The sequence below is a fragment of the Dasypus novemcinctus genome, chromosome 3, assembly GCF_030445035.2.
Source record: "Dasypus novemcinctus isolate mDasNov1 chromosome 3, mDasNov1.1.hap2, whole genome shotgun sequence".
In the NCBI taxonomy this organism is placed as follows: domain Eukaryota; kingdom Metazoa; phylum Chordata; class Mammalia; order Cingulata; family Dasypodidae; genus Dasypus; species Dasypus novemcinctus.
The window spans coordinates 98,774,116-98,787,670 of NC_080675.1; the positions used below are offsets into that span (position 1 = coordinate 98,774,116).

The following is a 13,555-nucleotide window of genomic DNA, read 5'->3' on the forward strand; positions in this document are numbered from 1 at the left end:
AGGAGTGTCATTACACCTTTTCTTACATGATCTGACTCCATTTGGCCTACATTTCTGCCTCATCATTTGTCATCAACCCCCACCCCCCACTTTCCACTGCCACCCTCACCTCCCCCACCTTTCACCCCCACCTCATTCACCTTTCACTCCCACCTCCCCAAATGCCATCTCTGCTCTATGAAATTATGTATTGGCTACCAAGTGTGTCATGCTGTTTCATGCTTTGGTGGATTTTTATTTACTGGTCTTTTTGTCTGGGATGTCTTCTCCATCTTATCTAATGAATCTTCCTGCTGGAAGCCTTCCCTGAACCCATTTTGATTTAGATGCCACTCTTGTGCTCTTCTGTAAAACCTCGTGCATCTGGGTAACATAGTGCTGTTCATGCCTCAACATGATCACAAGTTTACTTATTTCTCTGTTGAAATAAGTTCAGTAGAAAACTTATGAACTCCATGAAGCTCTGGATATATTTTCTGGTGCTCCAAAGGGACTCAGAAGATTATGTGAATTTCTTGCTCTGTGATCTAAAACTTTTGTGAAGACAAACTTAATTAGAAAAAAAAAAAAAGAAAGGATGTAGACTCTGATGAAGAAATGAAAGAAATTGCCTTGCCACTGTACATACAGGGCCACACCTATTGCAGTGATGAAAGGCAAAACATCAAAAACAAATCTTTTAATTTTTTTCATTTTTTGATACCCCAATTTATTTTTACTTTATTTAATTTTTCTAAATTAGTATGTATTCTATATCTAACTTTTAAACCCATCACTATATTCCATTTTACTATTAATGGAACTTGCCAATATATTAGACTTCATTTTTGAATAAGTTTTGGACCACAGAGAGGTTCAACTTTGACAGGGGAGGAACACTGGTGTGGGGTGTTATTGATGGGGGATGCATGGTTGGGAGGGAGTTCTCCAGGGCATGTATACAGGGTACATAAAAAGTCTGGATATTTTCATAGCAGTTATAGTTAAAAATGACAACTGAGGGAGTGCTGAGTTCCTAGGCAGTGGAGCTCTATCACGTTCCCCAATGGAACAGTAACAATCCCCCAAGTTCAATGGCAAAGATCAATAAAGAAGGATGGTCCAACAATGAGTCCTTCATACTGATGACTAAGATTATGAGCCTGTGTGCCTAAAATATGAACTAAGCCTAGAGTTGCAGGGTGCCTAAAAGTTACCTCCTGACAGCCTCCATGTTGTTCAAATGTGTCCACTCTCTAAGCCAAACTCAGCATGTAAATGCATTACCTTCTCCCCAGCATGGGGCATGACTTCCAGAGATGAGCCTCCCTGGCACCAAGGGACTACTACTAAGCACCAGCTGATGATATAACTAGAAAAAGATCTTGAATAAAAGGATCAACTCAGACCAGCAGAATATCTCAGCCTACATGTAATATCAGGTGTTAAAACCTGCTTTTTTGACCTTGAGTAAAAGGGGGAAATGGAAAGGACAAATGAGTTTACATGGCTGTAAGTCTCCAAAAAAGAGTCGGGAGGTGATCAGACGGGTCACACTTATGCATGCCTCAGGAGGGTCCCAGAGATAGCCAAAGTAGATACAACCCCAGGCACTGGTTCTCTTGAGGGCTAAAGAGACCCACAGGTTCTATAGTCATGGCAGGTGGCTCCAGAGTTCAGTTCCATGTCAGTTGGCTCTACTTTGGAGTTTGTGTTCCTGCATGTGATGGAGTTGGACTCAGATGTGACCTTTCTACACATACCTCTTCTGTCACTTTGACTGGACCTGTGGTTGGCACTGGGGTTGGTATGTACTCAGGAGACCTGACTCTCTGGACTGTCCATGTGACAACCAGGTCCTGAGTCTCAGTAGACTTGCAACTCCTACCCTCTGGTTTATTGGACTTACCCTGACCAGCTAACAGGGTGGTGAAGAAGGTCAACCACCACACCAAGCAGCCAAGAATGCCTACAACTACAAGCAGGAGAATTGCATCCATCATCCACGTGGAATCTAAGCCCCCTCTCCATATAGAGGTGGAGTGGACATAAGGATCCAGGGTTCACAGGATAAAGGAATAGAGTATGGATTAGAGTGGACTTCCTGATATTCTACTGTGGAACTATTGTGATTACTAATGGAAGAAATTGTAGCACTGATGTGGAGAAAGTGGCCATGGTAGCTGCTGAGGGTAGGGGGAGGGAAGAAGAAATATGAGGTGGGGGCATTTTCATGATTTAGAGTTGTCCTGGGTGGTACTGCAGGAACAGATGCTGGACATTGTATGTCCTGCCATGGCCCACTGGGTGGACTGGGGGAGAGTGTAAACTACAGTGTAAACCATTATCCATGTGGTGCAGCAGTGCTCCAAAATGTATTCACCAAATACAATGACTATCCCACAATGATGAAAGAGGTTGTTGATGTGGGAGGAGTGGGGTGAGGGGGGTGGAGGGTATATTGGGACCTCTTATTTTTTTTCATATAACATTTTTTAAAAATTTAAGAGAGAAAAAATTTTAAAAATAAATAAAAGTATTATAAAATTAAAAAGAAAATAAGATTATGCGAAAATGGTTGGACGCACTGTACCTGTGGCAAGTGAGTGGCTAATATTCAATACACTATTAACCAGGGAGTACCACTAAATGTAGTTTTCTAGCACTGAGTAGAATTTAACCAGGCACAAACATAAAAACCTATGGTGATGTGTCATCTACTTACAATCTATAAAAACAGATTACCAATAATAATAGTACTAAGAAAGAAATTTTGTAAGAATTAGAAACATGCTAAAAGCAGTAAAAGAAACATTAGAAAAGTTTCTATCATTATCTCTATATTTTAGATAAAGAAGCTAAATCACAGATAATTTATTTCATTCAAATTTACATGAGAGTAAATTGGTGGAGGTGGAATTGAAATGACTGTCTTATAGATTGCAGATGTCAAAGCTTTTAACCATTAAAGATCCCAAGAAAATGTGTTTGCTTTGTAACAATTACATCTGCTGTTTCCTTATACAGTCCTTGAAACAGGTTATAAATCCATTCCATAATAATGTCTAAGCAAAAAAGTATCTCTTCAGAAGTGACACCTATATGTGTTTTGAATTTATATATCGAGTCCTTATTTTCTTAATAGCTGCTTTAACCTCTTGATTCCTTAATGTATAAATAATAGGATTTAAGAGAGGTGTGAAAATTGTGTAAAACACTGAAAGAATTTTATCCACAGAGTATCTGCTGAAAGGCCATACATAGATAAAAACACATGGAGCAAAGAACAGAGTCACAACTGTGATATGAGCTGAGAGAATGGAGAATGCTTTAGAAGATCCACCAGCTGCATGATGCCTAACTGAATATATGATGACTATGTAGGACACAAGCAAAAGGAGAAAGCAGACCAAGGAGAGGAGACCACTGTCAGTAATGACCAGGAGCTGTAACATGTAGGTGTCCTTGCAGGCCAGTTTGATCACAAGGGGAAGATCACAGAAAAAGCTGTCCACAACATTGGGACCACAGAAGGGCAAATTCAACATGAAAGCCATTTGACTACATGAGTGCACAAATCCTACTGCATAGGAGGATAGCAGTAGCCCAAGGAGCACTCGTGGGTTCATGGTGGTCAAGTAATGGAGGGGTTTGCATATGGCAACATACCTGTCTATTGCCATGGCCACAAGCAACATCATTTCACTCCCACCTAGAAGGTGCATGAAGAACATCTGAGAATAGCATCCCCACCATGAGATGGTCTTCTCTTCGCGGAGGAAATCCACAATCATCTTAGGGGTTGCAAACGAAGCCAAAATCATATCAATACAGGAGAGATTGATAAGCAGGAAATACATTGGTGTGTGAAGGCATGAGTCAAGGATCACAGTGACCAAAATGAGAAGGTTTCCTAACACAATCCCTGCATAGACCACACAGAAACCCAGGAAAAATAAAATCTGAAGATTCTGAGATTTGGAAAGTCCCAGCAAAATGAACTCAGATACCACTGAATGGTTTGTCCTGTCCATATTGTCAATTTCATCCCATAACAATAAAAACAAGTGAGAAAAAGGAGGAAATTTGTTTACCAGGAAGGAAGATACACGCTGATATCCAATTTTGTTACTCAGACAGGCTAAATGACTTTATAAGCATCCTCCCCAATTTTCTGTGGAATTTTATTGTTCAGTGTTTTATTCAGTAGCCCAGGGAATTGTGCCAAATGTCAGTAGAATCTAGAATATGAGTTTCTGAAATGCAAGTAAAAGTAGCACATGAACCACACATGCAGGCTGTGAACATGGAATTAAAAACCTCAGTACCACATCTAGATGAGATACTCAGTGGGTAACATAGGACCAATGACTTTCCATCTGAGGGTATTTCCTCCTCAATAATATCAAAGAATTGGACAAACATGATATGTGCCTGTGCTATAAATAAGGGTCTCCATGAATAATATAGTGATCATGGTGGGTTCTATATACAGAGAATAGTATTGAATTTTTTATCTTCTATTCTGAAAATGATAAATGTATCAAATAGATTCAGAACTCTAATAACCATATTTTTTACATTGACTGTGCAAAGAAATATGAATTAATATCTCACATTTAAACATTAAATATGAGGTTTGAGAAATGTACCTACTTTCTTCCTTGCTCCATTCTTGCATTAGTCCCTCATAGAAAATTATGTTAGTGTGACCACTAGTACACACTTTAAGAAAAAAGAAACATATATGTAGACATATATATATATATACACACATATCAATTTCATTCAACATTTAACATTATTTACTCAGCACTCAACAAGTATCAAATGCCTTTTCTAGGATTATAGGTAAAATATAAAAATGAAACCAAATTTCATGGCCAAATGTAATTGCATTTAATCCATTTTCACTTTATTTTCATTAATTTGCTTATTTGTTTGGTTATTGATATATTTGTCACAGGACTTACAGTGACTGACAGAGCTTGAAGTGACTCACTTATATTGGTAAAATAGAGTTCCTTCAGTATAACCTTCTATAATTTAAAAGAAAAATTTGTCACCAATCCATTCTTATTTTCAACCTGGCTTTACCAGCTCAGTTAAAAAAAAAAATAATGTTACTTTTATCATAAATATTTTCAAAACTACCTAGGTTTTGTAGAAAGCTCCCTCAGTAAAGAAAAGTATAGACTTTCTCTTTGCAATTTTTTCTTACCACAGAAGAGAAAAATATTTTTACCTGAAGGTGCCTTATGTGCACCCCAGAAATGGTCTGCCTCTCATTTTGCAGAATCTCTATTAATTTTCTTCAATATATTGTCATCATTGAAAACAGAATGAAAAGATCAAAATGGTATATATATTCTAATACTGAGACAATCTCCAGAGTGTATTTATCCAATTGGGAATGTATTTTTTCCCTATAGGAACATACACTTTGGCTTCTTTTTCATTTTTTGAAACTTTGATAGAAGTAATGTGCTAAATTACATCAAGTATGTAATTAAAATACTCATTTCCATATCAAGAAGAATTATAGCTCCTTTCAGATTTTTTTTGTAATAAACTCTTTTAATATTTTACTTTGCAAAACTTTCAAATTTATAGGAGACCTACAAGCACAATACAATCCCCGTTAAGAGAACTCCAACATACCCTTACTCCCCAGATTTCTAGATCCACGATTTTCAATGTTTTGACATATTTGCCATATTATTCTATCTGTCCTTCTATTTGTCTATCAATGCATTTTAAGAGCACGTCAGAATACATCGTGCTCCTTGAACATTTAATATAGCCATGTACATTTTGTAAGAATAAGATACCACTTAGGTAGCCACCTTAAGCAAAGTTATCAAGTAAGTACAAGAGATTTTAACATTGATATAAAGTTTACATCTGTATTTCAATTTTTTCATATGTTCTCAAAATGCCCCTTGGAGCCTTTTCTCCTCCCTTTTTAGATCTCTTTCAGAATTATGTACCACATTTGTCATTGTCTCTTTAGTTGTTCTTCTTTCTTTTTTCTTTTTTTAGTTGCAGGAACTTATATACAGCATAAACTTTCCAAACTCAGCCACTCCCAGGCATATCTTCAATTGGATTAACCACATTTACAATACTGTGGTACTCTTACCAACTTCCATTACCAAAAGTTTCTTATCTTTCCCAAATAGAAATGCCACCCTCCCCCCCCCCCATAATGCATTAACTCCTTTTCCCACTGCTTCCTACTCCTGGTAACCTGTACCCTAATTTCTGTTTCTATGAACTTCTACATTCTCCAATATTTCTTTGTAGTTATCATAAGGCTTAAATTTATCATAAAAATCTATAACAATCTTGTTTACTTTGATATCACTTCAAATAAAATTAGTACACACAAACTATTTTCCTATATTTCTCTGTCCTTTATACAATCTTTTTCACAAATTGCATGTTTGTATAAGACCAAAACCAATGATTTATAATTAAATTTATTCACTTGCCCTTTATATCCTGTAGGAAGTATAGTTACAAAGTTCAATAGTACTGATATTTGTATTTACTCATGTTGCTGCCTTCACCGGAGAACTTTATTTCTTCATGAGGCTTCAACATATTTTCAATTGTCCTTTCTTTTCAATCTTCATAACTTTCTTTATCATCTCTTGCAGAGGTGATCTAGCAGTGAAAAACTGCCTCAATGTTTTGTTGTCGTTATTAATCTGTGAATATCTTAATCCTTGCTTTATTTTTGAAAGACAATTTTGCCAGATATAAAATCTTTGGTTGGCAAGAATTCTTGGTTGGTTTTGCTTTCATTATTTTAAATATGTCATCTCACTGTTGTCTTGCTTCCATGGTTTCTGATGAGAAATCAACATTTAATCTTACTGAGGATCCCTTTTTTGTGACTCATTGTTTCTCAATTGTGGCTTTCTATCTTTGGCATTTGACAGTTTGGTTATTATATGCTGTAGTGTGGATCAATTTTGGTTTATCTGATTTGGAGATTTTTGAGCATTCTCTATGGGTATATACATGTCTTTCATGAAATTTGGTAAGTTTTCAGTCATTAAATATTTGAATATTCCCTCTGCCCCTTTCTGTCTTTCTTCTATTTGAAGCTCCCATAATAGGTATATTGCTATGCTTAATAGTGTCCAACATGATCTTCAGACTCTGTACATTTCTCTTCATTATTTCTTCTTTCTGCTTCTCAGACTAAATTATTTCAATAGTCTTATCATCAGGTTCTCTGGTTCTGTCTTCAGCCAGTGTAAATCTGCTGTTAAGCCTCTTGGGAATTTTTATTATCTTTTACTGTGAGTTTTTGCTCTGTTTGGTTCCTTTTCATAATTTCTATCTCTATTGATATTCTTTTTGTAGTTACCTGTAATTTTTCTGCTTTTCTTAAATTCCTTGTCCATGTTTTCCTTTAGTTTTTTGATGAGATTTAGGACCAATTTTTAATAGTCATTGTCTAATATATCCTGGGTATGGTCCTCCTCACTGAGGGTTTCTAAGGTTTTAATTTTCTCTATTTCCTGGACCATCTCTTTCTGATTTTTTGTATGTCTTACAACTTTTTGTTGAAACCTGTACATATGATATTTTAAAATAAGGAGGCATCTGCTCCTTAAGCTCAATGCCAGGAGATAACAAAATGTAAAAAAAAAAAAAAAAAAAAAGAAAAAAAAAAGAAAAGGAAAGAAAAGAAAAAGAGAAAATACCTTTCCTAGTTTTTGCAGATTAATCCTTGCAAGTGCTCTACTTCATAGCTTATCTATATAATGAGTTTAGAGACTAGCTGCACTTCAAAGCATTAAGGCCTCCCACATCCTTTTGGACACATGTCCTGTTTTTGGCATGTATGAATGGCTCTAAGAATTACCCAGTTAATGCTTTTCCAGTCGTTTGCTCTTCCCTAAGAAACAGTTTCCTCACAGTCCTGAGCACTGCATTGTATGTCCTACAGCAAAAATCCCTTGCCCCAGGCAGCACAATTTGACTGCTTTCCCACAACATTCTGTAAGAGAACTCTAGGAGCTGCCTTCTGCATGTAGGGCAAGATCTGAGATGGTGCATCCCTCAGGCCTCCAAAAGACAGAATCGGCCAGACATACTTGCTCCCAGTATGTATAGAAGGATTACTCTGCTCTCTCTGGAACCACTATCAGAGACCCAAAATGGGAGTGTGGACTGGATCCAAGCAAAGTTGGTGAAGTATGAGGAGGTGCCAAGTGAGTAGTCTGAAGATCTTACCACTTATAAGTAACCTTTATTTTAGTTGAGTCCTCATTCTGTTACTGCAGTCCTTTAACTGTTTTCTCAATTTTTGAGAAAGATGTTTCTTCCAGTTCTTGCTGTTTTTCAAAGTTTCTGTGGAGGGACATAGCCCTGAAGCATTTCACTTTAATATCTTGATCAAGTCAGGCTCCTTTCTATTTCATGTCCAAAGGTTTAAGGAATCATACTATTGCTCCTTTTTGAAACTGAATGTTTGAAACCAATTTTAAAAAGAAAAATATTTTTCAAATATACATGAAGCAGTTAATAAACATTTGAGCACCTGGAATATCACATGGCCAAAAGACTCAATAAATATATGTTCAATCAATTAATAACTGAATGAATAAACTATACAATGAACATTAAGGATCTAAATTAAAATCAATTTTAAAGCAAAATCCACAGAAAATATGACCTTTAAGCATATATATTTTTAGACTATATGGTATGTGAATATATTTCAATAAAACTGCTTAATAAATGAATAAATAATTCTGCAAGAATAGCCAGAAATAGCAACTATGTATAGCAGGGGAAAGAGAGATAGAGGTAGAGATGAAAAATGTTCTTATTTATTTGTTTGTTTTTTGTTTATTATTATCATTATTGAAGTAATAAAAATTCTCCAATAATGATTGAAATTATGAATTCACAACTATGTGCTTATACCAAATACCATTGATTATACACTTTGAATATATTGTATGCTTTGTTAATATTTACCAATAAAATTGATTTGCTTAACAAATGTTGTCTTAATTTGTCACAGCTGTCACTGCAATACACCAGAAATGTTTGGCTTTTTTAAAGGGGATTTATTAGTGGAAAAAGCTCACACTTCCAAGAGCTAAAAAATGTCCAAATCAAGGCATCATTAGAGATGCTTTCTCACCAAAGGTCAACTGCTAGCAGTCCTTAAGTCCTGTCACATGGTGAGGCAAAATGACAGGTCTTCTGGTCTCTCTCTACTTTCTCCTCAAGCTCAGTTGTGGGCAATTAAGCATCTCTCTATGGGCCTCATGTCCTGAGCCTCTCCTGGCTTCTCTGTCTTTCTGTAGCTATAGGGAATTCTGGAGTCCTTTCACTCTCATGGCCCAGTCAAAAGAGCAGAGCTCTTTTTTCTGTCCTTTCTGCTTTCAGTTCTCTAAAATACAAGACCCAAGCAAGAGAGACCTAGCCTGGGTCAAAACCTTAAAGCAATCTAATAAAAAACAATTTTATTAAATCTTCCTTAATTGAGTCTTATCAAAAGGCGCCATCTATACTGCAGTTACAGGCACAGCAATGGGTTAGCTTAGGAACATAATTTTCTAGGGTCCTGAAAAGGCAAACCAGGACAAATGTCAAATGGAATATTGAAGCACTTTTAAATACAGAGACAGAATAGCCCTTTTTGAAATCAATTTTCTTTAAAGTATGTATTTTTTCTTTAATTTCTACTTTAAAAATGAAAGTAATTTATGCCAATGGAAAAAAACTTCACATTTAACAGAGGGATAAATAGCTATTAATGGCTTAATATTTTCCTGGATAGCCTTAGAGGAAAAAAAAAAGAACTAAAGAAAATGAAAAGAATACACTTTCTAGTATAGTGTGCATGTATTTTTATGTTGTGAATATATTTGAGTTTTTATGTTTATTTCCTCTTTATTAAGACCATAATGTTCATACTATATATCAAGTTATGTTTATTAGGTTTGTCACTGATATGTTGAAAAGTTTGCTCATTTGAACATATAGAAATTCATAATTTTTAATGGCTACATATAATTATTACTTTTCACTCCTTTCTAATACTCTCTTTTCTATTAAAAGATATTCTATTATATGTGTTTAACTCAGCCTCCATCCCCCTCAATACATATACACACAAATTTTTACATACCCTTTCTAGGGGTATGAAGTGTAGTGGGGAAAGACAGAGGAATAAGAAAAAAAAAATGTTTTCTGAAGGATCATTTTGATTGTCTGCCAGCCAAACTCCGTTCCTTCAGAATCAAAGTTGCTTAACTTTCCTTTTGCTGGGAAAGTCTTGTCCAAACTATTCTAAAATAGCTGTGGATAAGGATATATGAATTTCAAAATAAATACATTTTAATGTATTATACATACTCATGCATATACTCATATACAATAAATTTACCTAAGCTGAATATTAGAATGTGAAATTTACTCATAGGAGATTATATCAAAAAAACAAAAAGAAGTTAAATTGTGATAGACCATGTATTTGCTTGATCTACAAAGAAAAAATTCAGTTATTTGAGAACATGTGAATGGTTTATTACATTAAATTTTATATTTTATCTATTTACAATCTTAATACAGCAAAATATGAAAAAAAAACAATTACAGCTTAGCTCAGATTTGCCAAAAGTCATGTGTTTTCCACATAATAACAGTCAATTTAGCTGATTTTTTAGTTTAAAACAAAATAGAATAAATTAATATATTAGGTCTTGTAGGTTCAAAGCCCAAGAGTATAACAAATTTCTTTGGGGGAAAAAAAGCATTATTTAATTTAGCCAGTGACTTTCTATTTGAATAATCACTGATTTGGTAAGGATTGGAAATGCCCTTAAATTTTGATTTGGTAATATTATGATTATGACAAAGTTTCAGATGGAAACAGTTTCATAGATGGAAAATAAAATTACTTGAAGTGAATCAAACTGTACACAACTTAATCATTTAATTTGCCCTATCTTGTCACACTTACGATGAGAACATGCTTTATATGCTTGACTTCTAGAACAATAATGCTATTTAGAATTCTATAATTCTATCACATTGCTCAGCTTGTAATGATTTTCTTATTTGATTCTGCATGTGAACAGTGTTATTAAAAGCCTGTATCCAGGGATATTTTATATTGGCTTAATTTACTTTAAGGTTCCCCAATGACTTACCAATTCTAAAAAGAGTGTCATAGAAGATTATTTGACTCAGTACCCATTAAAACTTAGAGAGTTTCTCTTTCCAAAACTAATGACATTATCTCTAAAATAATGGCAAATATGAATTTATGAATTTTTTCTGTGAAGGAAAGAAAAATATTGAGATTGTTAATAAAAAATGATGTATTTTGAGACATAATAATATCCAGATGATGACCAATAGCAATGGAATTTATTAAAGATGCCATGTTCTTTTCCCTGAATTACAAAAGAATAATTTTCTGGCAATGCCTCATTATAGCAATTGATGTTTTACTTACTATGAACAACAATCAAGAGGAAAAAAAGAAAACTGATCTCTGGTCTGAAGTGTACTAATATGAAAATGTACTCGAAGAAGATTAAATAGGGCATCAATATTAAAATCACAGTAACTAATATTTTCTGGGCACTATCTTTAGGGCTGTACTTTTTCTAAACACAAGTGGATCTTTCAAAACAGAATACATATTGATCTATAGGCTATAAGTAATCTTTTAAATATCTCTTCATACAATATAAAATTTATAATTAAAAATGAGCATATTTTGGAATTATAAGAAAAAATCAATAAATGTAAAAGCAAAATGAATTTAAAAAAATGGGAAAATATATTCCTTATATGAAAGGTGGGTCAATGCATGGCCATGTTCTCACTCATCTTTTATCCTACGTATATTTTATAAAAGTCTTTTTGCATCTTTCCTCAGGATTTAATGAAAACAAAACAAGTAGGACAACCAGCAAGATGGTGGCAGACTAAGGAACTCCTAGAGTGAGCTCCTGCTACAGGACAGATAGTAAACACCCAGAGCTATCTGGAACTAGCTGAAACAACTGTTTGGGGGCTCCAGGAGGCCAGAAGAGCATCATGTGACATCCCTGAAGGAATGGAAGGAGGAGACTGCCTATGTGCAGAGAAGATTCCTAAGTAGAGACCTCCATACCCAGAGGCTGGTGCCCATCCTCCAATGGAAGCACAAGCCACCTCAGGAGCTATTCTGTGGCTGGAATTGAAAGCTCCACTTCCCCAAAAAGGGAGAGGAAGAAGCAGTTGGGCACCAGTTTCAGGTACTGGTGAGTAAATTCAGTGGGCTAAAGTATAATCCTGACAACAGCTAAAGTTTGAGCCTGTCCAAGTCAGAAAGAGTCTGGGGAGCCATCATCTTAACTCTGTACCTGGCATGAGGGGAAGTAAGGTGGACTGGGAATCCCAGTGCTGGTGGGGACCAGTTTCTTTCCATCTAGGTCAGGTTTCAGCTCCAGCCTAGACCCAAGTGTCACCTCTAGCAGGGAGGAAGCTGCAGGGACCTGCACCAGCCTCTCAAGGAAATTACCAGCCAAGCCTCAGAGGCGTGTGATCATCTTACTCTGGTGGCATGAGTCACTCCATGAGCTATTCTGTGGCTGGAATAAGAAGCTACAAATGATGGAGGAATAGATGATTGACTGCTGATTTTGGCTACTGATGGAAGACTTGGCTAAGATATAACCCTGGGAACAGCTAGGGTGTGAATTAGCCCAAGTCAGAAAGAGGCCAGTGACCACCATTTTGACTCTGCCTCTAGCCTGAGGGGAAGCCAGGCTGACAAAAATCTCACTGAAGGTAGGAACCAGTTTCTTTCACTCATATCAACCTGAAGCCCTAGCCTAGGCTTCATCCCCACCTCTGGTAGGGACTATGCTGGTGGGCCCTGCACCAACCTATCCAGGTAACTACAGTTACCTTTGGCTGGCACAGATTGAAAATTAGAAGTCTACCAGGGCAATTGTGGTCATCTTGGACCTGCATGGCATAGATTGCTGCCCAAACCTGCAGTTCTATCCCCAGGACAGGGGAAAAAGGGGTGTGAAGCTTCACTAATTTCTCTGGGCAACTACAGTCTAGGCCTGCATGACTTGGATCATTCCACACAACTGTGACTCTGTCCCTACCCCTGGCAAAGGAGAAAGTTGGAAGAAGCATCATTGGTTCCTGGCACAAGAAGGGCAGCTTGAGCCTCCACAGCTTACAGCACCAACTACATGCTTTGCTGCTACTGTACAACCAGCAAGGGAGAAAGGGCAAAAAGCCTTAAACTAAAGAGAAAAACTGCACCCAGAATAAATACTCTAGTAAGCCAGATACAAAGACACCACCAAAAAATTACAATCCACACCAAGAAACAGGAAGGTATGGCACAGTTAAAGAAATAAGATAACTTCCAGATGACATAAAGAAGTTGAGACACTAATCATAGATGTTCAAACAAATCTCCTTAATAAATTCAATGAGAGGTCTAAAGAGATTAAGATATTGAGAAAACACTGGATGAGCACAAAGATGAATTTGAAAGCATACATAGAAAAATAGCAGATTT

General features: G+C 36.1%; 1 protein-coding gene across 1 annotated transcript; it reads right to left on the reverse strand.

Annotated features, from left to right (window-relative positions):
* Positions 1–3,077: 3,077 nt before the first annotated feature.
* Positions 3,078–4,013, reverse strand: OR4K13 (olfactory receptor family 4 subfamily K member 13). Its single transcript, XM_004470790.1, has one exon. The coding sequence runs from the start codon at positions 4,011–4,013 to the stop codon at positions 3,078–3,080; it is 936 nt and encodes a 311-aa protein (XP_004470847.1).
* Positions 4,014–13,555: the final 9,542 nt, after the last annotated feature.

What these genes read in the sequence shown, in the direction of transcription:
- OR4K13 (XM_004470790.1), bottom strand. Translation starts at nt 4,013, where the DNA reads ATGGACAGGACAAACCATTCAGTGGTATCTGAGTTCATTTTGCTGGGA.